Raw genomic sequence first — 26,592 nt, 5'->3', positions numbered from 1 at the left:
TTAATTTCAGCCTGAAACAAAAGTTCTTTCTTCATTAGTTTTGTTTCAAAACATACTTCCAACACAAACCAAACATTTCTGTGTGAAGAGTCTTGAAAGTAACATAAAAATAATAAAATAAATAAAATAATAAATAATAAAATAATAAAAAAATACAGGCCAGTATGAATTTTTGGTTAGCAGCTGCTCAGTGCCTACTAATATATTTCCTACAGTTGTTGGGATATTAGTGATGGACAGGTACTCCAGCCAGGGTATTCCTGTTGGGCAGTGCTCCATTCACAGCACCCTGTGCTGGTATCTCTGATTTCACAAATCAAGAGGGTCAACCCCCTCAGGATGATTAGAGAAAAATCAGGAAAAAACAGCAGGAATATGACACTGCGGGAACTACAATAAATGAGCGAACTGCCAAAACTCTCTTCTCAAATAAAGTGAGACTCACATCCTCACACACAGAAATAAGCTTTAGCCATCAAAACTGCTAGAGATACCAGGCTTTCAGACATAAAGGTCAATATGGACAGCCCAAATGACACTCAGATGCTGTATCACCATCAAAAGACAACTCTGACTGTTAGGAAAACAAAACAAGTGCAAGTTAAGTCCCCAGTTACCCTTGAGCCATTTAAAAAAATCTTTGTCCATCAACAGGAAATCCTCATGACTTTGGCACAAGATCCATATTGTGTATATTTGGCTTTGTTCTTTAAGGAACAGAGCAGAAATGTATTTAGAGTCCATTTATGGCAAATATTATAGCAAACAAGTGGTAGACAACAGCAAACAATCATTTTTCACTCTCTTTTTGGAATAGGAAGACAAAATTTTCAAGTGTTCAGGGATGATATGACTATTGCTGAAGCTCAAGAGAGGACTGCCACATACAGACACAATACAGAGCCAAAGCTGAGCCAGTTCAACAAAAGAAACAAATATTAAAAAATATCACGCCTCTGACAGATTAGACTGCAGCTAGGAAGCACGATTTCTCTTTTAAATAAAGCTCACAGAAGAATGAGAAATGAAGAAAAAAAAAAAGAGAATAATCTATCATCAATAGCACTGCAACCCGCAGCGCTCCCTGCACTTAACACCCTTCCCCAGGCAACACCAACACCACCGCTGCAACGATGGATCCCATATCACGGGGAATAGATGCTCAGGTTCTGTATATTGTGCTTCTAGGCAAAGTAATGCACACTGGAGGAACATTATCACAAACGTTAATATTATGGCTATAAGCAACATGTCTGTAGTTGCCCCCCATCCCCTACCACCCCAATTATGTAAATAAAAGGCCTGTCATCTGTGGAATACTTAACTGTCCTTGAACAGAAACCACAGCATTGAATTTTGAAAGAGATTCAAAAACTCCAGAGATTTAGTCCTATGTCTTTAATCATGCCAAATTATGCTGCTCTTGGTTTCCACTACTGGAATCTGCTCAGTGCTGCAACTCAAAATTTCAAAATGAGCAAATTTTGCTAATATTTCAGCATATTTTCAATATTTTAATGTTCCTAACATACTTATTGTGGAAAAAGTTGTATTGTGGGAGTATTATGTCATTATATATTCATTCACAAAAAGTCATATAGTAGGAGTAATTCATTACCTTTAAATAAGTACCTTTAACTTGTAATAAACATTTCTTTGGTCAGAATGGGGTCACACAAGAATGACATTTACTGTTTTGATTTGATTTTTATCTTAGAGTCAAAAATTTTCAGCCATTAAAAATTAAAGAATAGATGCTTATAGGTGTGTTTTTCAGCACTTACTGGAAAGACTGTCAACACTAACAATTCAATCAAGGATAACAAGGAAAAATAAAAAAACCACCAAAAAGTATACCAGCAGTAGGATAAGCACATGATAAACATGAATCTGTCCTTTCCTACTTCTCTAAAAAAAAAAATAAAGCCACTAATAAGCTTAGTTTTCATATTTATAAAATATTGATTAAAAAGGAGACTGAAAGTAACAGCATGTGCTGTTGATGGATCATAGTAGGTACGTAAGGTTTTCTTGCTTACAGGCAACCCCTGTTTTAATTCAAACGCCACAAGACCAGCTTTTTTATACCTGAATTCCCTCCACAAATGGTAAACTAAATCAGGACCCTCATCCTCATGCCTTCCTAAAAGGGATGCTCACTTGAACAGTGAAAGGTGGACCCAAAGCTCTACGGGGCACACGGGCTGTCCATAAAAATATTGGCTCCCACTTGGGAGAGCTGCACGCCACATACATTCGCATGACCCCACGCACACACGCTCTCCAAGTGCCTTCCCAGGAAGACGTCCTGAGCTGCAAACTGCATTAAACGCACATCATAGACACTTAACACTCGGTCCCAGTCAGCTGGGATACAAAAGAACTACTGGATACTTTTTGTGTCATCTATCAGCTAACATTTTGTTGAAGAAATAAAATATTTGCTGGTTTTCTACTCATAAAGGGAAGGCTCAACACAGAAAATCTAAGGAGTTAATTTAAAACAGTACTCACTGCTATCCGCAGTATGGAAGCTTTCACGGAGGTCCATTTGTCCTGTCTGCGATCTATGACAAGAATAAATCCAATTCCAGCATCTCGTAAACTAAGTTTGGAGGAGGAAAGAAGAAAAAAGAAAGTTTAGTTTAAAATACAAATTAAACTCCTCTGGTTCTTTCATTCAAAAAAGCAGTTAAAAACTAATTAAAAAAAAAAAAGTGCTTGATCTTTTTGTGCAGAATCTTCTTCATCTAAATATCTTAAATAAAGATATAGTATACCACACACCATTGGAAAGATGCAGCAGTCCCGAATATGTTCCACAGAGCTTCAAACCATATTCAAATAACGAATTCTCCTTTTTCATGAAAGACAGTTTTTACATTTCTTGCACAGAGATTATTTCAGAGGAAAATAAAACCCTTAGATTCTCCATTGTTTTGGTGCTGATATAATCCCTCCTTCGTGCTGTTTTCAGCATCATTTCAGGATCAAAACAAAGTTGTTTTCCTTTTGCATCTGTTTTTAACCTTTTGTTTGAATTGTCTTCCTCCTCACTGATATTTAAAACTCCTTAAAAACGCAGATCCTTCTGATCATTCCACGCTATTGCTCCGCACATCTGAAATTCTCATATGCCTCCAGGTTGCAAACTTCTTCCCAGGTGCATTTTTACATTCACCGAAACACAAAAACCCCACAGCATTTAAACACTCTGAGTCATAGATGAGAAAAATGAGATCAGACGTGCTTCTCCGGAATGGAAACATCTGCGAGAGAGGTTCCGCTCAAATCCTTGCGTACGGGTGACCTTTCCTTTTCGCCTGTGCTCAGCTGCATGTGCTACCGAGTCCCAATCAAGGGATCTGCTCCTGTTTTGTAATTCCCCATCTAAGCCAATTGTGCTATGCCAGCAGCAGCCCTTGCCAGCCAATCGCAATCAAAATGGAAACGACAGGCAAGTACGAGGCAGACGGGCTCGGAGTTGTTATTTGCTCATATATTTGGTCATTTTTAACATATGTGCTGTATTTTCAGTCCAGATAATAGTTTACGGCAAGGCCTACTGTCTGCACTGTGTGGCATTTAGAAATACTGTGCATTGATTTGTTATCATCATACCTTACAAGACAATATAAAAATCAAGACAACAGAATGTCAGGATCCCTTATTCAAGAAAGCTGATTCATGAAAACACTAGCTTTGCTTTATAAGATTATGTCGGTAGCATAATAAGAGGATGTAGAGCAGGACGAAGAACACAGTTACCCAGATGTTTCATCTGAAGCTGTTCTTCAAAATTACAAATTTAAACATGACTCACAGTGTATCCCCTCTCTTTTACAAACTGTAATATCTCTCAAATTTACAGGCTAAATACTTAGCGAGAATCATGAATAATCATAAAAAATGCAAAGGAACACTTGCTTTCATTCAAAAGAAGCTAAGCAGTCATTTTAACATAGGAGAATATTAGAAATGACCCCTCACTGCCCACGTTCAGCCCACATTACTTAACTCTTGCCTCTGGGTTAGGATAACACTGATAAACAACATCTGAGTACTTGCCTTGTAAGCCTGAATAACCCTTGCAGACAAACAGGGCTTTATATTAGCAATATGCTTCCCACTACAGTAAATTTCCATGATTTACTAAAGCTTCCCCTCTTCCTTCTCTTTCTTTATTTGAAGGGCAAGAGGAGGAGAGAGATCCAGACTGATTTTAGCATCTTCCCGTTCCCCATTTAAAGTTCCCACCATTTTAACCTTTAGTGACTGAGCGAAATAAAATGCTAAGAGCAACCATGTTTCACAATAATCAGGTAGCAAAACAAACTCCTTGGGTCACACAACCTAAAGGTGGATGAATGGAGTCAAAAAGGTGCTACAGCTGTTCCCACAGCAGTTCATGTGGATTTTGAAGAGTATTAAGACTCTTAAAGAGCTATTTCCCCTACTCAGTAGAAGTCCTTGTGAGTCCTGAAATTTCTACATACTTCCTCAGTAGAAGCATAATCTCAGATGCCACAGAGTACCTAAATGAAACATCTGTACCATATTTCAAGAAACTATTGACATTTCTATGTAACAGGAATAAAATTAAAGCCTCTGACAGAGCATCAATCAGATTTCTCTCCAGGAGCACAGGGAAAGACAGGCTCAGCTGGGATCCCAGAGAAGATGTAGATAGCAGCTCCACACAGTTAACCATCTCCCTCAACACCTGGCAATAAGCAGAGCTTAATATGATTCTCCTAGAAAAAAAAAAGACAAGGCTTACTTAAGTGGAAGAGCTGAGAAAAGGAAAGCACATCTCTAAGACAGCCCAAAAGATGTCTTTTGCTAGCCTTCTTTTTCCACTGGATCAAACTGATGGATCAAATATGCCGGGTGGCTGCATGGTCAGAATGCGTCCCCCTTGCAGACTCAGACTTAAGAGCCAGGATTCCCCACTGCTGGCTAGAAGAGACCCAGTGGCAGAATCTTGAGCACCTGACTTAAAACCGTTAACCCTCCATTAACACAGATTGCTTAAAAAAACCCTGAATGCTCTGTTCTGAACTGATTACGGTGGGAAAAATATTTGTTATCTTGCCAACAGTGCCTTGTTGCAAAGGGTTGGCTATGGAGTCTGGGATCCAGCTCCAGCAAGTCGTAGGCAGGAAGCAACAAAACAAACTAAGACATTGTGTACAACAAAGTTGAGAACATTATGAAGACAACAAAGTCATGTATTCAAGAAAAGTAAATATTGGAAACAGGTCTGTTTGCCAGTGCACCCTCGCTCTACTGATCTCTCTTTTTTGCCACACACACCCGCATATGTAGTTACAGGACAGTTTGCAAGACCCCCCCTTTCTTTTAGGGCACGGGATGAATGGTGATTTGGTTACAAGCAGGCATACAATTTTCCTTTGGCTCCTGATTTAACTGTGAGTGCCAGCTGTCCCCCTCAGCCATATTTATCCCATTCTGTCCAAATACTGATTTCCTCGCTCCACCTTTTGCTTGAGAGTAAAGCATTTTGGCTTCTGTTCTGTGTCTCAGCAGAAGCATCCTCTGATGGAAACAGCCTGTCCTGCTCATCAACCTTTACCCCCTGCCTTGCTCCAGTTGCCTTGTACTCGTCAGCTTAGCCCAGGTCTTCTAATGCCTCTGTATCACTCTCCAATAAACTTCTCACCACCACCCATATTTGTCTCTCCCATTCATCCATTCAACCATTTTCGTTCCTTGCTGCCTTATCCCAAGAACAGCTCAAAAATTCTTGGAGCTTTATTTTTTGTTTCACACTGTGAGGACGAACGACCAAATCAGTTCTCAGCCCACCCCTTCCTGAGTATCAGTCCCCTCATCCTCCAACCCAAGTCTCCCTTACCCTACGTCCTGCTTAGTCTTTCAGTATCTTCCCTCGGGTGGACGCGTCCTTTGGCTCTGGCCCTGCCTGCTGAGTCAGGCAGCTTGCCTGCACTGCCTGCTTGTCAACAGGCGGCACTCACATCCCCCGAACACAGTCTTCCTGCTCTCAGCCCTGGTAGCGGACCTGCTCTAGAGCATCTCATTCTGCAACCACAGAGAAGCCCCTGCTCAGCCCCAGGATGAAGCCGGGCATTTTTGACAACAGACTTGAGTAGCTACTGAGCATCTGTGTCCTGGGATCTAGGCACATTTTTCTCAAGGTATTTCTTTGACAACAAAGGCCACCGTTCTTCTAATGTCAAGTCCAAGTCCTTGACCAAAGGAAGGAGACACTCGAGCTTCTCAAACAAAAGGCTGTTTCAATGCTGGAAAAACACAGTGGATTTGTTCCCTGGTTTCTTGGGAACAACTCAGCTATTTTGGCTGAACTTTAAACCAAAAACTCAGGTGAGACCTCACAAGTGGAAAGAAAATTTGACAGAACTGTAAATGACTGGAAACCAACCCTTACAGTGAGAAACAGCAGACAACCTTAGCAGGAGCACCTGCCTATTAAGGCTTCTTGACATTTCCCTTACAACCTCTGTTTTCTTTAATGCATTAACTTGTATCCGGTGTACTTTCTGAAACATAATTTATATAGGCTTGTAATTCAAATTTAGTATTTCCTTCCTTTGTTACCCTTCCTAACACACACACACACAAAAGCATCATGAGATAAGCTCTGTTCTTCTGTTTATTCACCAGCACAAAGAACAGAACATTTTTAGAAAAGCAGAGAAACCATCCCTGCTCTACAGGAAATATGTCCAGCAAACTCACAAAGGCCAGATCAGAAAGGTAGAAAGCAGGGGAAGGGGAGCAGGGGCCACAGAGGACAGGAGGGACAGGAGAAAATGCAGCAGAGAGTAGACTTTCTGCTCAGTCCTCTCCCTCTGTCTTGGGGAGCCAGAGTAACACCATTTGGAGAAGCTGAGAGAGTGAGGTTGAAGTACCTGCGCAACAAGCACCGAGTTCTCCACTTAGACTGTGGAGCAGGAACAGAGTTTTCCACTTAGTGGCTCCTCAGCTTTAGATTATGGAGACATCTCCCTCTTTGTCTTGTTTGCAAGACTTATGAGCTCATGCACCTGGGGGAAAGGGTGGGAAAGCTTATAGTACATAGGACTGCAGAAAGAAACTTCCCTCTGGGGGTGTGTGGAAGCAATTACATAGTCATCATCTGAAAGATCCTTGCATGTCTCTAAGGTATGGGTGGTGACAACAGCTACACAAGTAAGTTCCTGTTGCTTCTACACTGCTGTATGAAAGCTGCTTGTACACATTGCTCTCTGCTACAAACAAAACAAAGCAAATCTTGAGGTTCATCACAGAGACTTGATAATATCAAAATTTTGCACATTTGGAATTCTGTGCAGCATTTTCAGTTTAATAAAAGTGAATTTCAGTCTTCAACCCTTATTATTAAACAGTTGGCTTACATTACACTCAGGATTGTTCCCTGCCTTGACTACCTCTGCCTATACATACAAACTGACTAGAAATTCTGGCTTTCAATGGCTGAACAGCTATTTCGATAGTGGAACTTTAGTAACATTCAGTGAAGAATTACTGCACTGAGCAGAGCACCAAGGCAATGGCTACATTATATTATAATATTATAAGCAGCTGCAGCTGTCTTTGAATCCCTGGTACCACCTGTTCTTAAAGCTTACTCACCCTCTGTATCTCATCACTGACCATCAGTGTGCATCAGTGATACACACACACTGCTTGAAAAGATGTGGGGTCTCGGGCTGCTCACAAATCCTGATCTGTTTTGGCATGCAACACATAGATCTATGTAGGAAGGACCATGGAATTGGCCCATCCACTCATCATTGGCCGTACGATTGTACCACAAAAGAGCAAACATACAAAACATGGTGACAGATCATCTTTGGAAGGGTATTGCCCATCCTGCCCATACAACAGCTAGGTTTATGCTTGGGCACGCCACAAGGGTTGTGTGGACCAGCTCTTTAAAAATGAAACCAAAACCAATCCTCAAAGGTGGGATTGTATCCAGTGCAGAAAAAGACAAGCTGAAGCTCAGACAGGTTCAGCATATACAAGGAGACAATCCAGTAGCCTGAGCACAAGCATGATGAACACTTGGAACAGCAAGCATTCCCACCATGCCTCCAGTGATAAAATATGCTTCCACCTGCTATCACTCTTTGAAGTCAGAAATCATCCTATATTCAATCACCAGAAAACAAGCTAGGGTAATCAAGAACAGCATTCTCTGTTGCCTTGCTTAGGAATAGGCTATTGGAAACCAGACACTAACTAGTGAGGTCATTGTTTCCCAAACTATGCTTCTTACATTTTCAGAGGCATTTCAACGGGTTGAACCTAAGCCACTTCAAAGACTACTTGTCCATCTCTCCTGCTACTGCTAGGAATGACTTCTTGGGGGGTGAAGGGGAGACAAAAACTCTTTCTTAATAATAAGTGTTCCACACATTAAAAAAATGAAACCACCAATGCCCTGGCAATGAATGAAAGCAGAGAAGAGCCATCTCCTTAGTGGCCTTTATATGCTCTAGAAGACAGACAGATAATATGGTGAAGAACATGGTATTAATGGCATTAACAAATCAAGATACAGCACCTGTGAAAGAAAATAATTCGGTTAAGCCCTATGGTGACATTTCACATTACCAGTTTTATACTGGTTTCCCAGCAAGGAAAAGGGCAGGAACAATTCACTTGCCATAGTCTTGCCCCTCATCTCCCCTCCTTGTGTCCCTTATGTAGGATAACCAAGACCTCTTCTATTTGATCACTAGGTAAGTCCTAGAGGATGCAGTTTTTCCTAGAGCAGAAGAACGCAAAGGTTATGAATTTGACAAAGAAAAAAGTTAAAGTTCAAATGTAACGTTACTGTTTAGTGCCTGGGCACTAGATTTTGCTTAATTAGACCTACAGCAGTTTAATTTTCTTACAATTCTTGATTGCTTATTATCATAAAGCCTACTTTGTTTCAGAACTGGCCAATTTATCCATTTAATTCCAAAACAAATCCACCGGCTCGGTATTTTAAAAAAGAAACAAAAAACCCTATGATATTTGGCACATTCCGCTCATTTTAAACAGTGTTCTACTTACTAATTTTAAAATATTTTTGAACTTGATTGGTCTTTTAAGTATTTTGATCTTATGACAGCTTCTTTCTCACTACCCAAAGTGAGACTAAGATTAAGGACTTCTTAACATTGGAAACCATGGTCTCCAGGGAGAAGAAAGCAGTCTTGTGCTTTCTTGAGTAAATGATGGAAATAAGAGGATATATCTCACTCAATGAAGCTTCAGTTCGAAATCTTCAGATATCATAGGCTTTTATAAGCCCATAACACCCAGCCTCACTGTAGAAGGTGCCTAACTAAATCAATTCAGAGTTAGCAGGAACTGAAAAAGAACTATAAACCAGACATTATTTGAGCTCTACATTGGACGATGAGCTTTCTAGTTTCAATTGCTAAGTGAGTCTGTAGGTTTTAAAATGGTATCTAAGCTGAATACTGCTTTGTAATGCTGCTGCTGTTTCAGATCTTACGTGTTTTCTAGAAACCTGCACTTAAATTAATACTTAAAAGCATTCGACTGAAGAATAGGCTGAAAAATAAAAGATGTTACATCCTTTATAAGACCAATGTTACAAATGATACTCCAAATTTGCAATGTAAATGTATAACCGCTTTATGATGTGTACACCTAAGACAAGTTGGAAGTGTTCTGAAAGTTGGACAGTAATACCTTCCCACCAACTACACTTGCTCTAAATTGGCAAACATTAAAATTGTATTTTCTGTTTTTGTGACAGATTTGCATAATAAAAAAGATTTGCATTGGTATTGAGATATCAGTGGCAAAGAAACAATCTATCAAGAAAATAAATAGAATGAAAACATATTCCCCAAACATGGCTGTATATACAATGGCATGATGCTGTCATGATATTTAACTGGTCAGACAGAAAATAGCAAGTGCCAAGATTTGCCACAGATCTATATGTATGATTGAGGTCAAAGAACTGTTCCTAACAGGGGTAACATTTATAAACATAACATTTACAAACACCCAGATGAAGCTCTTTGGCTACCTGCGCAGACCACCTGAGCCTCTAAAGCAAACTGGCATGACATTTCAGCTCTGACTCAAACTGCGGGCCTGACATCTCAGTTCAGATTCCTGCAAGAATCACTTTCAGTTGAGCTGTGTAACTGGGCTATCTGATATCAGTTCTTATTCCAGCAACATTTACAAGAAAAAATCAGAAACAATGAGTGCATTCTATTTCTGGTACATGGCACTGCATATGGGACAAAAATGGGAATGCAACGATTAACAAATTCTGCGTAATTTCAGATGGAATACAGTTTTGTCTTTAATTTTTGTAACCTGTATCTCTTCAGCTGAAAACACTGAAGAAGTCTGCTATTGCAGGAAGTGCAGCTGGGAGGACACATCCATTGCTTCTAATCGCCTTGGAAAACCATCCATAGAACACAGACACAAGGAACAGGCTCACCTCAAGCTTCCCGAGGTGCCAAATTCAAAACCGGTGCTGGGTCGTGTGGAAGTCATTGCACTGCACCTCTCTCTCCATATCCAAATCTGGAATCTGGGACAAAACTTGCCTTCTGCTCCTTACTGTGTTGATCTAGTGAGGGCTTGTACTGTGCTTCAATAAAAGGCTATTGATCTAGAAGAATTTGTTGTATTTGATTATCGGGCCCTCTCATAGTCAGCTCAATGATCTTTCACTGTGGAAGGAAAAACCTACCCAACTCAAACTAAGGCTGCCTATTGTTCATGAAGAAATATAGGAAAGGGAACGAATTTCAGCAAAAGAAATTTAAAATGAGACAATCAGAAGAGCTGCTATACAAGTGCAGCCTCTAGTGGTCTGTCCAAAATCACTGAATGGCAAGTAAAAGTTATTATATATAAAGCTCCTGGGCAGTAACAGCTGCATTTCACCCAACACAGCTGCTGCTGTGACACTTCACAGCAGGGTCATAACATGTAAGCAAGGAGGCTCCATTTCTCATTGATTCTTATGATTAAAATTTTATTTTGAAAATAAAAACTGCTTCCCCCTGCAAAACCCCAACCAAATCGCTATGAATACACCAATGTGCATACTATTCTATCATCTTTTTCATCCTACACTGGAATTTTGTGAATAGCTGTATTTTTTTTAAATGCATATACAAAACACAGCATTTGGACCTTCTCTTTACTTTGGTTGTGATAATTACTGCCTTCCCTTCAGAGAAACAGATGAAGCTGCATGGGAAATGAAGAAAATCTGAGCCTTTGTGTTGGAGCTGAACCAGTTAAAGTTTCATCATTAGACAAGGTTCAGATACGAAATTTGATGTCTTTCCCTCCCATCGCTATGCCCTTTGTTTTTTCTTCCTTTTCCACATTCCAGTTAACTCTCCCTTAATCTTGTCCAGTGTACCACTGATGAAAACCTTATCTCTTCCCTTTCCTATTGTGCTTACTTTTGGTCTCAGCTGTTATTAGTTCACGCCCCAGCTATGTCTGAAAGCACTCACACTGTACTTCAATTTTCTCAGGACTTGGGAATCATCAGATACATAAAATTATATTTTAGGATCTCACCGCAAGTGGGCAAAGAAGAATTTAGATGAATAATGGGTTGTGAAGTGGCATAAATAAAAACCATGATAGGCAAGTGATTGTAATTTGCTCATGAGGCAGAAGAGATGAGCAGAACCATACAGCCTGGAAAAGCGACACCATAAAAATGCCTTTTGAAACTTTATAAGCATAGGCAAGATAATTGCACATGATGTGTCAGTGACAGATCTTAAAGGCCAGATAAACAGGAAACAAAATAATGAAAGCAACTTCAAAGAGCTTTGTCTAAAGGGCTGATAATAATTCAAAACCTTGGAAGTCTCACCCAAACTTCACAACGACTGTAGCCCAGAAAGGCACGTGCAGTTCATGCAGCCTTACCCTGATCTGAAAATCCTTCAGTCACTGCAGGACTGTGACAGCAACAGCTCACTACATCTGCCCAGAAACCAAGAACCCGCAAGGGAGATGGGCTACTATCAGAGACGTACTGTCAATGAGGTGACAACTCACTGACAACCAGGAGAGCTGCTCTCAAGCCTTGGTCCCAAAGGCAACCAAAGGTCTTTAATCTGTGCAGCAGTAGGTCCCTTGAAATTATGAGATACAAATCCAAACATGTTTACTTGAGGCACTTCTGTCTCAAGCACTGCTTGAGTTCCTCAGTCAAATAAGCAGCACTTGTACACGTTTATTTTAAAGTATTTATGCCAATTTATATTGCATACCCTGTCACATTTCTCTTTTTCCTCCCAACTCAGCTTCAGAGATATGGGCATTAGTATCTTCCTGGACTGGTCTCTATAGCTCCTCTTCATCTCCTATGCTACTCTAGGTCCTCAAATCAGCCTCTCTCCCACTTTCAAGTCAATTCCTCCTTAAAATAAACACAACTGATTGGAGTCCAGTAATGCTGGCTATGTTCCATCATATATGCTGACATTCTTTCTGCTCCAAAAAGCTTATGCTGTTGGGGGAAGCTGAGGGAATGTAGCCAGTGTTAAAAATAAGAACTAAAGAGTCCAGGCATCGTCATCTGCCTGGGCCTGGACATCTGCTTGCAACAAATGCACCTATTTCATTTCTGTGGCACCCATCAGCCTTTTTTTAAGGTAACTTAGCAAGCTTTAGCCCACCAAGGAACCCCACAGACTAAAATCAGAATGCCTTTGACGTGTTTCTGCAGGTAAAAGAAATAATCATTAAAAGACAAAGTTATTGCTTAACAGATCCTCTTTCAGCATGTGAAATTAACTGCAATAAGGGTTTTTAAGGATGAGTTTTAATATTCTAAATGGAAGGAAACAGTGTAATTTCTTCAGGTCATGCAGAGCCACTTTTGGAAGGACTGTTTGAAGACAAACAACAACTCTGAGAACTCATTTAGACTTAACTACAGATGGCTGAAGTAGGCCACGTTATCCTTGAGGGACAATTAAGGATAAATAGGTCAATAAAGGCAAAAGGGCTCTGTGTTGGTTAAGCTTAAGTAAATATGAGCAACAGAAAGCCTACATGATCCTCACTTTAGAACTATTAAGTCTGACTTCATAAAAGCATTTTTACACCTATTCAGAGCTACGATATTGGAATCACATATATTTCCAGTACACTGCAACAACCATTAATTTCACTGCACAAAGTATTGGCACAGCCTCATCTGGAATGCAGCACGTTTTGTTTTAGAAAGGTGAGTTTACACTTAAATAGGGTGTTAAATTCTCTGAACATAAGACTGGACTAATGAAAACTCCTGGATGAGGTCCAGCATTTCAGTAAATAACTTTCACAGTTTTACAGTGCTTAGTTTACTTTGTCTCGTTAGCAGATTAAATTTACCACTCGATAGTGTGTCATGCACACTGTTCAAATCCTTTAAGCCCTGAACATGTATGTGGGATTTAAAGACTCAAAAGGCTTTGCCTTTACCTTCTGTAAAGGTACAGGGCTGACCTTTAAAACAAGTTTAAGACATTCACAAGGTGGACATCAAAACAAGTGCAAATTGTTCCAAACTCAGTAAAAATTAAGATTTTAAGTAATTTGTTGAACTTTGACCTAATCTTGTCAACCTATATATCTGCCACAAAAGCTCCAGACTACTACTTAACTTTAAGATGCAACGTTCCTACCTCAAACCTAAGCCTTTACATTTCCTTTCTGCTTAGAGGAACATATGGCATTTACAACTGTTTGGCAGCTGTGCTCTGAGAAAGGAAAGGCACACACAGCATGACAGATTTTGCTGGAAGTCCTGGGATATTCTCACTGACAAATTTGAGGGGCTGCCAAGGTAACAGCAGGGTACAGGTTCCATGTCTTCAGCCTGGATTGTAATCCCACAAAGAGGAGAGCACGGAAATGAAGCACAGCTGACAGAAATAAACTCTGAAGCTGCAAAGCTGTTGCTCAGTGTGTCAGCGCGAACTGTCAGGGCATCTGGTTTTTGGCAGTTCTTCCCCATTGTGTGGTGACATTCATCCCTGGTACTCTATAAAACAAAAGTGGTTAACTCTCGGCTAGTGGTGGGCTGCCTGTTTAGTTTGCAGATAAATGAGGAAACACGTGTGGTTACCCTCCCACACTGGCTCTTCACAAGGTCAGCCTGGACCCTGAGGGACTTACCAGATCAAAACACAGCATTACCCCAACACTTGCCCCTGCTTCCAGAGTGCAGTGGCAGATCCACATCAAGGAGACTGGCCAGACCCGAGCTCTGGGAGCCCTGTGTTCTCTAGTGCTCCTTGCGCTGAGAAGGTTTGTCAGCACCAGCAACACCCATGCCATGCTGTCCCTACCTAAATCCATGCCATCATGCTTTGCTGTGCCAATGCTAGTGAAGTCTTCTCAGAACTGAACCCACTGAAAGGCTTAGCACAGACATTTCTTTTTCAGTTTTCCAGTGGTATCCCAAATGATGGGGAGCTGCTGTAGTTATCAAGGAAGGGTCTCCCAAAAGCTTAGCAAACCCTAACAACTGAGCCTTCAAACTGCCAGACATTGACACTTTCGGAGGTCGTCTCGTTCTGTTTTGTTTTCTGGACAGGATGGCTCCCTAGTTTCCAACACCAGCTGGTACCACAAACAACAGGATTTCTTAGAAGGCCACACGGTGTTCAAGCATTTGTAAACCATTGGGATCCCAAAGAAGGGGACGTTCTCCCAGGCAGGAAACCAACAGGGACAGCTTTCAAAACAGGAAATTGCTGAACACGCCAAGTTAATCTGAGATATGCTCAAGATCATGCAGTAGGACAGAAGGCCATAACAAAGAGAGGCTGTACAAACCTCTGTCTGAATACAACTAAAAAAGGCCTGTGTATTGTACTTAATCAGCAGCATGGGACTCAAACTGGCCATCAAAACCTGTTCTGAATTTTCTAACCTACACTATTTCTTATTTCTCATTTCTCTTGAAAGGAAGTTTGTATTCAAGACTCAGTTTTACTTTCAAAATATTAATTTTCCTATCTCTTGTGACCACAAGGATTTTAGCTTGCTTGCTTTGTTCAAAAGTGAATGTATATGAGCAACGAAGAAAAGCATTACAACTATATCCTTTTGTTCTCTTATATAGGGTATTGTTTTCTGACTGGGTATTGTTTTCTAGCAGTAGAAACTGCTAATTAACCAGAAGCAAAACCATATGTTAAAAAATATTATCTTCCTTTTTTTTAAACCACTGCAATTGTGTATTAATTTCTTTTGGACCAAGTTCTCATGCTACACTCCACATTTGGTAAATTCATATTCCAAGAATGTGTACACACTTAAGTTAATAAAATATGCTTAGAGTGACAGTTGTGACGGATAGAAGTTAAGTATGAATTACACTTGCCTTCAGGGTACATTGCAAATCTTAAAAGTCTATTTACTAGGATAAATAGAAAGAGGAAAAAATACTCTCAAAACATTAGAAAAAAAGAAGAGAATACGGAATGCCCTGAGATGACTTCTAAAGGGTACAGTTGGCAGCTATTTCAGAAGCCTATTGCAAACCCAAATGGAATATTCTTCCACTAGCCTTGGTATATGTGGGATGTAAAAGGTACATCCCACAGGTGCCTCTCCCACTTTGCAGTAAGAATGATATAGAGGGCATCAGTTTTTTACTCAGCTAACAGGTGACAACCTTGTTCTGCATGACCTCCTTTTCCTACCCAGCCCAGCAGCAATGCCCAAAGGACTCACCCAGTGAAGCAATAGGAGACATTCTTCTCTGCAGAAAGAGAATCAGACCAGCTATATGGATGTTATAAAATGTTCTCAAAGCATCTTAAATAGATGCAAGACTTGGCTCACTGTCCTCTTCTGAAACCCAGTTGAATTTGAAGAGCTCACCTCTTAAAGACACTTATCTACCAATATGACTTTATTCAGCAACTCCATCAATAAGAACTATTAATTCCTGCAGATCAATACTCAGATGTAAAAGTATTTGTACCAATTCACATTATAGTTAAAACACTCTTCCTAGAAATTACTGCCTTAAGTACGTTACATACTGCCACAGTCTCCTCCTTTCATCTTGTGTACTATATGTAAAAAACCAAAAATCACTTGACCTAAGAAAAATATTTCTAAGAAAGTCCTCACCTTTTAAATAAAAATTTATCTTGTACTTCAATAACAATAATAAAATATTAGCTGCTAAAAAGAAAAACCTGTTTCAGAAGTAGTACATGTATACCTCTACAACATACATCTTGTTACCACACTGGCAGTTATAAAAGGATTAGCTGTAATCTTCCATTGTCTATGGTAGTCATCCTTAATCCATCATCTTTTCCTGATAAAGCAGCAATCCGTAAGTACAGGTGGTATACAACTGTTGTCACACACCACGTCAACAACCTGTACTGAATATTTTGAGATTATTATGAACTGTATGTCAGACATTGTATTTTATCCAGCTGTCTATAGAACATGAATTTACCTTGCAACATTAACAACACCGCCCAAAGAGAATAGTTCAGCTGTGCTTAATGATACACAGTTACACCAGGGTTAACCAGGTATCTTAAATTGTCTCCTTTCTTGACATCCTCATGTACAAGGTATTCACACATCTGAGCACATGTTGATAGCTCTACAGTTTGCACTGTTCCACTCCATGGTCATCTAAGTTGGTAACATGCAACTTGTAATAGTTCCATTCCTAAATGCAAGGTGCTCCATGAGACATTTAACTCTTCATGATTAAAGTTCACTATGAAAAAGACAAGAGAAAATTCACACAGAAAAAGTTTGCGAAACCCAGCGTTTAGATAGTATAGAACAAGAATGCAGTAAGAGGGGAACAGGTCATGTTTACCTAGAAAATTAGAGGGAATAATAAGGGTAGGTTAAGAGGTTTCAGTTTTTCCTCTTTCAACAAAGCTCTAAGCTAGTCTTATTACCAAGACTTCTTGTTTCACTTGAAAACCTGACGCCACTGCTAAGGTTTATTATACTAGTAAATATTTTATTGGGTGAAGTCTACTGCAGAGCACAGAAATGTCCTTTCTTACAAGGCGCTTAGTAGCTCCTCACTGTCATTCCCACGAAATACTATTTCCCTTAACATGCGACTGCAGGCAGTCAGACAATGAGTTTTGAGTTACTGCTGCCAACCCCTTGCTGCGATCAGGAATCCTGTATGGGGCCAAGTAGCACAAGTAGTTTTCTGAGGAACTGTTGTGGCTCCAGACATGGCTGTGCTCTACAGCGCTTTTCACAGAAAAGTCCGTTTCCCCTCAGTCAGTCAGAACAGCCAAAAGACGGAGTTACATATTTCATAAGCTAAATGATGTTAATCTGGAGAATAGTTCATGCACAAAGGCTGTGGGCTACATTTTTATCCTTCCTGTAAATCTGTACTCCTTATGCCTCTTTAATAAAATTACAAAATAAATAAATTATTAACTAACAGCCTCTACTTCCCTCAGATGCAGTTTGCAAAGTATCCAAAACAGTATTTGAAATTTTAGCCCTTGAAAACTAAGATAACAGTGGAAATCCTACCTTATGGCACCTTTAACAGCACGAGAAATTGACAATCCAAGAAAAATTACAATACTGCCCCTCTTTGGGGTATAGGCAGTTGATAAGCTATCATTTGCAAAACATACTTTATAAGGGGATGTATACTGATATCCAGCTGGTGACACTTCTGTAGTTTTTTTTATTTCTGTAAACCTGCACAAGGGCTCATAAACAGAATTTTACACAGTAAGCTCCTAACATGACTGGTGAAGATGTCAGGGATGTCTTCACCCCTTTGTGACTATAGCAATTCTCAGGTACAAAAAGGTCCCAGGTTTATAGTATCTTAACAGTGGCATTATTTTTACAAGGTTGAAATTGAAGTGTTTATCACCCCGACGTCTGAATTATTGTTATTTTCACAATAATTAATACCTTACTGTTCACATCTAGCCAGCTGGGCTATCTCCTTCAGTTACACAGAACAGTGATCTCTTTCTAAAGAATTAGAAATTAAAGAAACAAAAAAATCCTACAAGAGCAGCTAGACTTAAGGAATGGCCACTTCTGGCTCAAGACACAGAATAATTTTTGCCGGGTAGGGGAAACTAGCAGAAAAACCTCCAGAAAATCTGCTTCTCATCTTTTAATTAGTAAAAACATGCTGCTGCCAAACTGATGCTCTGGGATGCACTCAGTGCTCCCCCCTGCACCAGATGTCGTTTGTTCTGATCAGAAATTCTCACATAAACCCCACTCCATGTAGAACTTCAATGGGCCACCATGAAGCACACCATCAAGGACTTTCAAAAGGAAAACCAGATGTGAATTTAGTACGTAATTATTTGTAATAACAGTATCCGAGAAAGATATCATCAGGGGAGGCTTAGCACCATGCAGTTTAATCAACAGAAGGATAAACAAAGAAAACGCAAAAGTTGGCTGTTATCTTCATAGCTCCATTCCCCGATAAACTAAGGATTAACAAGTACAACCAGGAGGGCACCTCACAGTACCATGCTGTGTATAACCAGTATTCCCTCACAGAGAGCAGGTCCTACAAAATAATTAAGAGGAAAGCCCTTTACAAGAACACTACTATTTCTCCCCACGCACGTACAGTAAACAAAAGGACGCATGGGCATGAAGGACATCTGCCATAACTAGTTCCAAATGTGAATTCAGCATGATCCATGCTGAATTGCACTGAATGCTGTCAGCAAAAAGAACACGAATTACAGCTTGAGACCAACATTGAATTGGTGTTACACAACCTGCATGTCTAGGAGTTTTTAATCTGAGAGAGCCATATAGCCCAATTTGGGAAAGGCATAAAGGACGTCTCTTGATTCATACAATGATTCAGATTTGAAGGGATCTCAGGAGGCTTCTAGTCCACCGTCCTGCTCAAAGCATGGTCAACTCCAAATTCAGACTAGGGTTTTCAGGGCTTTGTACAGCCAGGTCTTGAAAATCTCCAAGAACAGAGACTCCATAGCTTCTCTTGGCAGCCTGTCTCAGAGCTTCACTATTCTCCCACCAACAATTTCCCCCCCTTACATCCATGTCAGAACTCCTCTGTTCCCATTCCCACCCCAGGCCTGCCTTTCCCCACTACTCTGTGAGAAGTCCATAGCCATCCCCCCATGGCCCCCTGATCAGTGTGAATGGTGGCTGTTGGGTGCCCACAGCTTTCCCTCCCCCAGCTGAGCAAGTCCTGCCTCTGGAGCCATTTTCTTGCACATGAGCTCCAGCCCCGGCCATTGTGGGGACCCCACTGGACTCACTCCAGTTTGTGAACCCCCAACCCTATGGTAGCTCAGAGCTGGGCCCTGCAGGTGGGCTCTGGAGAGCGCCAGCTGGTAGATCTCCAGATGTTACCCACCGCTGGCCAAGCTCCTGCTAGTGCAGCACTGGGGCTGCCGGCCTTCTCTGCTGCCAGGGCATCCTGCTGGCTCATGTTTAGCCTGCTGCCCACCAGGACCTCCAGGTCCTTTTCAGAAAAGCAGCCTCACAGCCAGTTAGTTCTCAGCCTGGACTCTCGCAGGCTCTCAGTACATCCCAATTGCTGGACTTGGCATTTGTCGTTGCCGAATTCCATGAGGTTCCTGTCAGCCCATACCTCCCACCTCTCTACACTCCTCTGAATGGCAGTCCTTCCCTCAAGTGTTCTGACTGATCCATCAGCTTTTTAATCCACAAACTTGATGAACATGCACTCCATCTCCTCCTCCAGATCCTTGCTAAAGTTGTCAGACAGCACGGACACACAGGGTTCCCTGAGAAGCTCTGTCTCCAGGTAGAGCATGAACTATTAACCAAAACTCTTTGAGCTGGATGATCCAAACAGTTTCTCATCCACCCAGCAGCCCGCCTGTCAAAACGTAAAAACTCAACGTGGATACAAGGGTGCTGGAGGAGACTCTGTTGAAAGTCTTGCTTAAGGTGAGGTAAAAGACATGCACAGCTTCCCCTCATTCATGCATTCAGTAATTTCATCACAGAAATAGGTTGGTCAAGCACAATTACTGTTGGTTAATCCATGCTGGCTACTCTCCAACAGCTGCTTCTTTCTTGTGCCCAAAAGTGGGTTTTAAGAGGACTCACTCAATAATTTTCGCACAGACCAATATGAGGTTGACAAGCTTGTAGTGCTCCAGATCATTATTCTTGCCCTTTCTGAACATTAATGCAATATTTACCTTTCTCCAGTCACCATGGTCCTTCTTTGACCTCAAAAACCTTTCAAAGATGGTAGAGAGCAGCCTCACTATGACACTGGCCAGCCTGCTTCACCACTCTCTATGTGGCTCATCTTATCCCAAAGACTAGATTTGGGTCAAGATCTCTCAAGAGATCCTTGACTTGATCCTCACCCAGTGCTAGTCGTTCTCCTCCTTGAACCCTCACTCTAATCACACAGGCCTGGGAAACACTTTCAGAGAAGACACAAGTAATTCAAGTATCTCAGCATCATCTGTGTTGGCTGCTACTAATTTACCCAGCGCATTCAGCACATATCCACATTTTCCTTGTTTATTCCTGTACTGCTAAAGCAACAAAAGTTTTTTTGAGTGGTCCTTGATGTCCCTTCTTTCTTGTCCCTGCAAAGCTCCAGGTGTGCTTTGACTTTCCTGAAACCATCCCTACATGTCTGGGCAATGTTTCCATACTCCTCCCTTGTAGCCTGTCCCTGCTTTCACCCTCTGTGTGCTGTCTTTGTACTGCAGCTCAGTCACAAGTTCCCTGTTCAGCCAGGTCAGTCTCCTATTACGTCTGTTCATTTTCCAGGATGTTCCATTCTTGTGCTTGAAGGATGCTGTCCTTAAAAACTTGGCAGCCTTCCTGGGCAGATTTATTCTTCAGAGCTGCCTTTCATTGAATCTCACCTACCAGTTCCCTGAATAAACCCAAAGCCTGTTGTCTTTGAAGTCTAGGGTCTGTACTCTGCTACTTGCCTTCCTCACCTCCATCAGGATCTTGAACCCCACTATTTCATTCCCTAACAGATCTTCAACAAAATCACAGTTTTTATTGAGTGGCCCATTGATAACATTACTGTGCCCTCTAAGAGAGCCAGGATTAATTTCTGGGCCTGCTTAGCATCCTCAGTCAAAGTTTTGAAAGTGCTGCAAAGACTGCACATTCATCTGAGCCAGGGAAATGGAGGAGAAGCAGTTAGGACAAACCCGTAGGTAACTACGAAGTATTCCCCCATAATGGGCAACGTCTTGAGTAGCATCCAGGAATTAGCATGTTCTGCCACAATTATACGTGTTTTCAACTAAAACACAGAACATTGCACTCTAAGATACTGCAAAGTTAAGAAACAAGAGGACAATGTCCACCACAGTTCTGCATCCGTACATACCAGAAAGTAATTTTCTGATGAAATATAAATAGCACTATATAATTAATCTAACAACTACATTAAGCAGCTGTCACTAATCAACACTTATTGGACACCTCACTGAAAGCTGCATTTTCCTTTTCTCTAATACCAAGCCTGACCTTTACACCATCACATAAGCGACCGATGCAAAAAAAAAAAAAAAAATTTAAAAAAAAATAATCACTTAGCACATAAAAAGTTATTTTCTCCTATGACAGATGCGCACCTTGGGATGCTTGTCAGGTAGGTCAGGACGTTCTGGAACTCCTTCTCGGGGATCTCACTGAAAGCTGGATAGTTTGGAAAGGTGATAACAGGGCATCCATCTCCCCCTCTTCCACCTACAAAAGAAACAAGCAGCAGATGTGTTTACACACAAGTCCCTTTAACCTAGGCTGCAACTTCCCAGTAATGAAACCGACGTGTTTCTTCATTTTTTTTGGTGCAGGGCTCACCAGTGTGGACACTGTTTATACTGAACAGTCTAGTCTCTTTTTAAGTTTAGGAAGTTTCATAGGAAGGAACTTGTTATGCCACATTAGATTTTTTTCTGTACAAATGTTTTGGCTTATATGAACACAGTTTTGACACCAGATGGCAGTGCATCTTTCTTTTGATAAATGTCAACTATACGCAAATATAACCGATTTGGAGAACGAAATAAACTCATTTAGAATAAAAAAAAAGTTAATTCAGAATTAAGTAGGCGAGACTCCATCTTGAACCGAACTCAACCTTCTCACCATTCATGCAACTCCCCAGCCGCTCAGCTGTCTGCTCTGTTTCCAGGATGATCTAAAAGAAGAGCTAGAACATAAAAAGAAATGGGGGGAGGTGTTTCAAATGAGATTTTCTGTTCAACTTCTCGGATTACCTATAAAAGGTAAAGCAAAGCTGAACACCTACAGTGCAGTATGGCTGCTGATGAGCTAGATACCACTATCTGTCTCTCTTCTGCCATTTGCGTCACTGGGCAGAATTCACAAACTCAATGCTTTTTAATGTACTTCACACACATTTTTATATGCAAAATGTAAGGGTTTTTTTTAAAGGCAATGCTAACATTTCATGTCTTAAGCAAGCGTATTTTCGTAAAGACTGCTTGCTGAGCCCTACCAACTGCATGAAGTTAACAGCTGGGGGGTGGCAAGGACACATTGCTGGAAAGTTATCTTTGCTTCACAGTTCAAAAAGAGAAGAAAACCAGCCAAAAATTACTTTGATAAAATACAATGATATTTTTTCCAGCCTTGAAATATGACAGTTGTGCAGAAATCAGTTTAAACTGTATTAACAACACTGATCAGACAGCAAGAGCGATTTGTGAAGATTACAGTGTTCTGTTACCTACTTCCAGTGCCTTTGCATCTAACCTCACCAGAAAAAGCAGCGATATATTTGAGCTCAGATTTATTTGATAAAAGAAACCACCATTTCCCTCCAAAGCCACATGTAATTAGAAGAGCTCAAATAGTATCCTTATGTTAATTTGTGGTGAAACTGACTTCAATCTACCAGCTTACAGGCAATATGGTGCTACCACTGTGTAGCTCTTGAAATCAAACTACATCAGAAAACAATGTGCTCTGAATGCATTTAAACAACAACAAAATGCAACTACTATGCAAATATCATAAGTTTGCAAACATAACGTTTATGACACATCCAATGGTGCCAATGCTCGGTCAAGGGAGTTAATTTTAGCTATATATATGTTCACAGCACGAATGTAAGTTAAGACCAATTTTGATTTTATTATTTTTTGTTCTACCCAGGTTCTCACAACCAAAGCATTTTCCCCTCTCATTAAAAACATTTTTCAAGCATAATAATGATTCTTTCTATTGCTCATGAGGTGTTCTGGTCTCTCTAGAATATCTATTTTTAGTTACAACTATACATTATTTGCTGTATCCCCATTGGTTACTTGCTTTGTTCTACTTAATTTCTATAAATAGGACATACAGAACAAAAGAAGAACAACAATAGGCTTGCAGGACATGTCCTAAAAGCAGAAGCCCGGACGATGACCTTCAGGAAGTTTCCAGACCGCCACTGATTGTCAAAGGCCAATAGAGTCATCCCGCCCTGACACTGCCTATTAATTTTCAGTTTCCAACACAGTCATCCATGATTATCTTGGGTGGAGACAACCCTGCCCTGCTATATGCTGTTAGAAAATCCTCGTTCACCGATTATCTTTTTCTCCAGTATTTTCCTGCTGGGACACTTAAGCAGACGTATACCTTCAAATGCTGCTCAACTGCTTTTCCTTATCAGGACCTCGCTGCTGAGAAGAGTTTAGGGCAGAGTGAGTGACCTGAAGTGCTATAGATAATAAATTCTGTAAAATTTCAGCTTTTACATCTATGACCTAAAGAAGTCGCTTTCTATATCGCAACATTAAATACATGGCCATCAATGGAAGACAGGCCACTCCAGCAAAGGAGTCACTCATGGGTGCTCATCACAGCAAGCTACAAAAAGGGCATAGGAAACAAGACAAAGTAAAAATCCTAACATATAAATTATGTTTGTATTAAACAACAGTAAAAGCAGTAGGTGGGATCACTTTTTTAAGTGTCTTTTATTTCATAATGAACCCGATGCAGCAATGAATAATTTTCTTTTTTTTTTCCTTTATTTGGTATCACTTTTTCTTGCTTCACCTCTGCAAAAGCAGATTACACAGTTTATTCCTAAATTAGCTGTGTAAAATGTTATTTTCTTCCCTTCTCCCAGAAATAAATCAGCCATAGAATTTAGGTGGATGAGATAAAAGGGAAAGTTTAGGAAGCTAGGTTGGGTTTTGTTGGTTCTGTTTTTAGCGAGAGGGAAAGCATTCAAGTGACAAAATGACATTTACTTCTCTCACCCTTCTTGAAACACAGGTTTAAGGTTATTAAAACCAATTCACATAATAACCTTCCAGCATCTCAGAATTATATACACCCAATTACAAAAAAGGATACGAAAACTTAGATGAACACTACGAGTGCTGCAACTCACGAAAATAATTCAATTTGTACAGCCATTTTTAAAATGAGCGACTGGAATTTTAATCATCATACAAAAAAGCAGTGATTTAACTGTAATATTTTAATAAATTCAGGTCTATCAGTAAAGTGACTACATCTGATTACCTCAGTCATAACCATTAGAAAATCATCTCTTTCCCCTCTAGCTCACAGACCCGAAATTTTAGCCACAGCTGTGGAACAGCCTAAACTTTTTTGCTGGGCAAGTTCTATCCACAATGGCACACACAAGCCCACTCTTCTATTTTTAGGCTTAAGCAGGAATGCACTGACCTATACAATTGGAATTTAACAGTTTTACATTTTCCTAAGACAATGAAGTATCTCTTTGAGAGCATTTAGAGCATTTTCTTAGTCTGATCTTAGTCTTTTTTTTTTTTTTTTTTTTTTTTTAAATCTAAATTTCTGAAAGGACATTAAACCCCCATATTTTTGTCAAAAAATATAAACACTGTTGTGACTATGCAAATACCAGCTTGGATGGGGCTTTGAGCAACCTGATCTAGTGAAAGATGTCCTTAACCACAGCAGGGGTTTGGAGTAGATGATCTTTAACTGTTCCTTCCAATTCAAACCATCCTCTGATTTTGTGATTCTGTGAAAACGTTGAAAAACATACAGTATTACTTCTTTTTGAAATACTAAACAAACGCCACTTGAGTGCCAGTTTTATTTTTTGTTTATTGCAAAGAGCAGAAGAGAATGCATCAGTCCTTAAGTCCGTGCAATCAGTCCGCACACATTTTACCTGAAATGATACTAAGAATTACTTGAGACTTGTCTCATAACATGCAGCCGTAAGGAGCATTCTCCAAATGAGAGGATTATTACTTTTCAGTCTAAAAACGCAAACATTACGGAAGAGCACTGAAGAGTATGTCCACAATTAAAAATAATAAAACCACACCACCACTTTAAATTGAGCAGATCTGCTTCCACCCTATTTCTGTGAGCCTTCATTAAATGAAAACTTTGTTATTAACTTATTTATAACTGACTTCGGCAACCCATTCAACTGAAAATTCTTTAACAGATGTAGTATCAAAGAAAACACTAAAATGAAAATTTTTCAGTGGATAAACCTCTACAATTCTAGTAAACTTCTAGTTATTGGAGCTCTTCTAAATAGATCTACTGGTCTAAGGCCAGCGTTTTATAACAGCAACAGCCCTGTGTTTTGGAGAAACACACATTTTAAAAACACGTTGAATTGCATTAGCTCCACAGGTTAAGTAGCAAAATGACTTAATTGTGCTTCGGAAAAAGCACTTTGTGTTCCTAACTTTTATATACAATTATTTAAACAATAGCACCAACTGTTAAAATTTTGTGGACCCAGAATATTGTAATTGTAATATGTATGAAAGGAGTGGAAAAATGATCCTTGGAAAACTAGCCATGCTACTGTGAGATGGGACTGGTAAAGTTTACCTTAAGTCTAGCTAATTTAGCATTTATTCTTCATATTCTGCTACATCTAACTTTTCCCATCACAGCTGCAATCTCTTTTGAGTTTGTTTTCTTTTTTTTTTTTTTTTCCTCATTAACCAGGTAGGGTGATAAGAGAAGTGCCAAGACAAGGAAATTGCAACACGGTTTTACACAAATTCTAATCAAGAGACATACTAGTGGCTTGGTATCTAAAAACAATCTCAAATGAGAAATAATTACTATTCTTTTCAATGTAAAATGGCATTGACAGGGAAAATTATAAAAACTATGAATTGTACAGATGCTAAAAACCACACACACACAAAAGGGTAATTCCTCACAACCCTGTGAAAAACATGCGACTGTTTTTGGTACAGCCAGCAAAATTTATGACTGGCAGAGGTTGCTCAGAATTCCAGGAAAGAGAAGCAGGAGATTATTTTGTAATGTTTCCCTAATTATTCTGCTCCTGTTTGCCTAAGAAAAGGTATTCTCAAAAGCAGTCCATCCAATGCCACAAAAAGGAAGCAACATAGCTGGATATAATTAGATGATGAAGCAGCAAAGAGGTAGGTCTTCTAGCCTGAATCTATAATGCAAACGAAATGGTACTCGGACTATAAGAAAAAAGTATGTTCTCTATGTTGATCAATATTCACGCAAAAGATTCAAGAGCATCATCTTTGTTAA

At 40.0% G+C, this 26,592-nt stretch overlaps 1 protein-coding gene across 3 annotated transcripts in view; it reads right to left on the bottom strand.

Moving 5' to 3' along the window:
- Positions 1 to 26,592, bottom strand: part of MCF2L (MCF.2 cell line derived transforming sequence like) — a 158,148-nt gene that overhangs the window by 39,250 nt on the left and 92,306 nt on the right. For all 3 annotated transcript variants that reach the window (XM_086482101.1, XM_086482099.1, XM_009946323.2), the window contains exons 3-4: positions 21,660 to 21,774; positions 2,515 to 2,605 (exon numbers count right to left, since the gene is read on the bottom strand). In XM_086482101.1, the coding sequence (XP_086338227.1) occupies positions 2,515 to 2,605; positions 21,660 to 21,774 (206 nt within the window). The remainder of the gene's footprint in view (positions 1 to 2,514; positions 2,606 to 21,659; positions 21,775 to 26,592) is intronic.

The sequence above is a fragment of the Leptosomus discolor genome, chromosome 1, assembly GCF_034619465.1.
Source record: "Leptosomus discolor isolate bLepDis1 chromosome 1, bLepDis1.hap2, whole genome shotgun sequence".
NCBI classification, from domain to species: Eukaryota; Metazoa; Chordata; class Aves; order Leptosomiformes; family Leptosomidae; genus Leptosomus; species Leptosomus discolor.
This window is presented reverse-complemented; position numbering and strand designations above follow the sequence as displayed.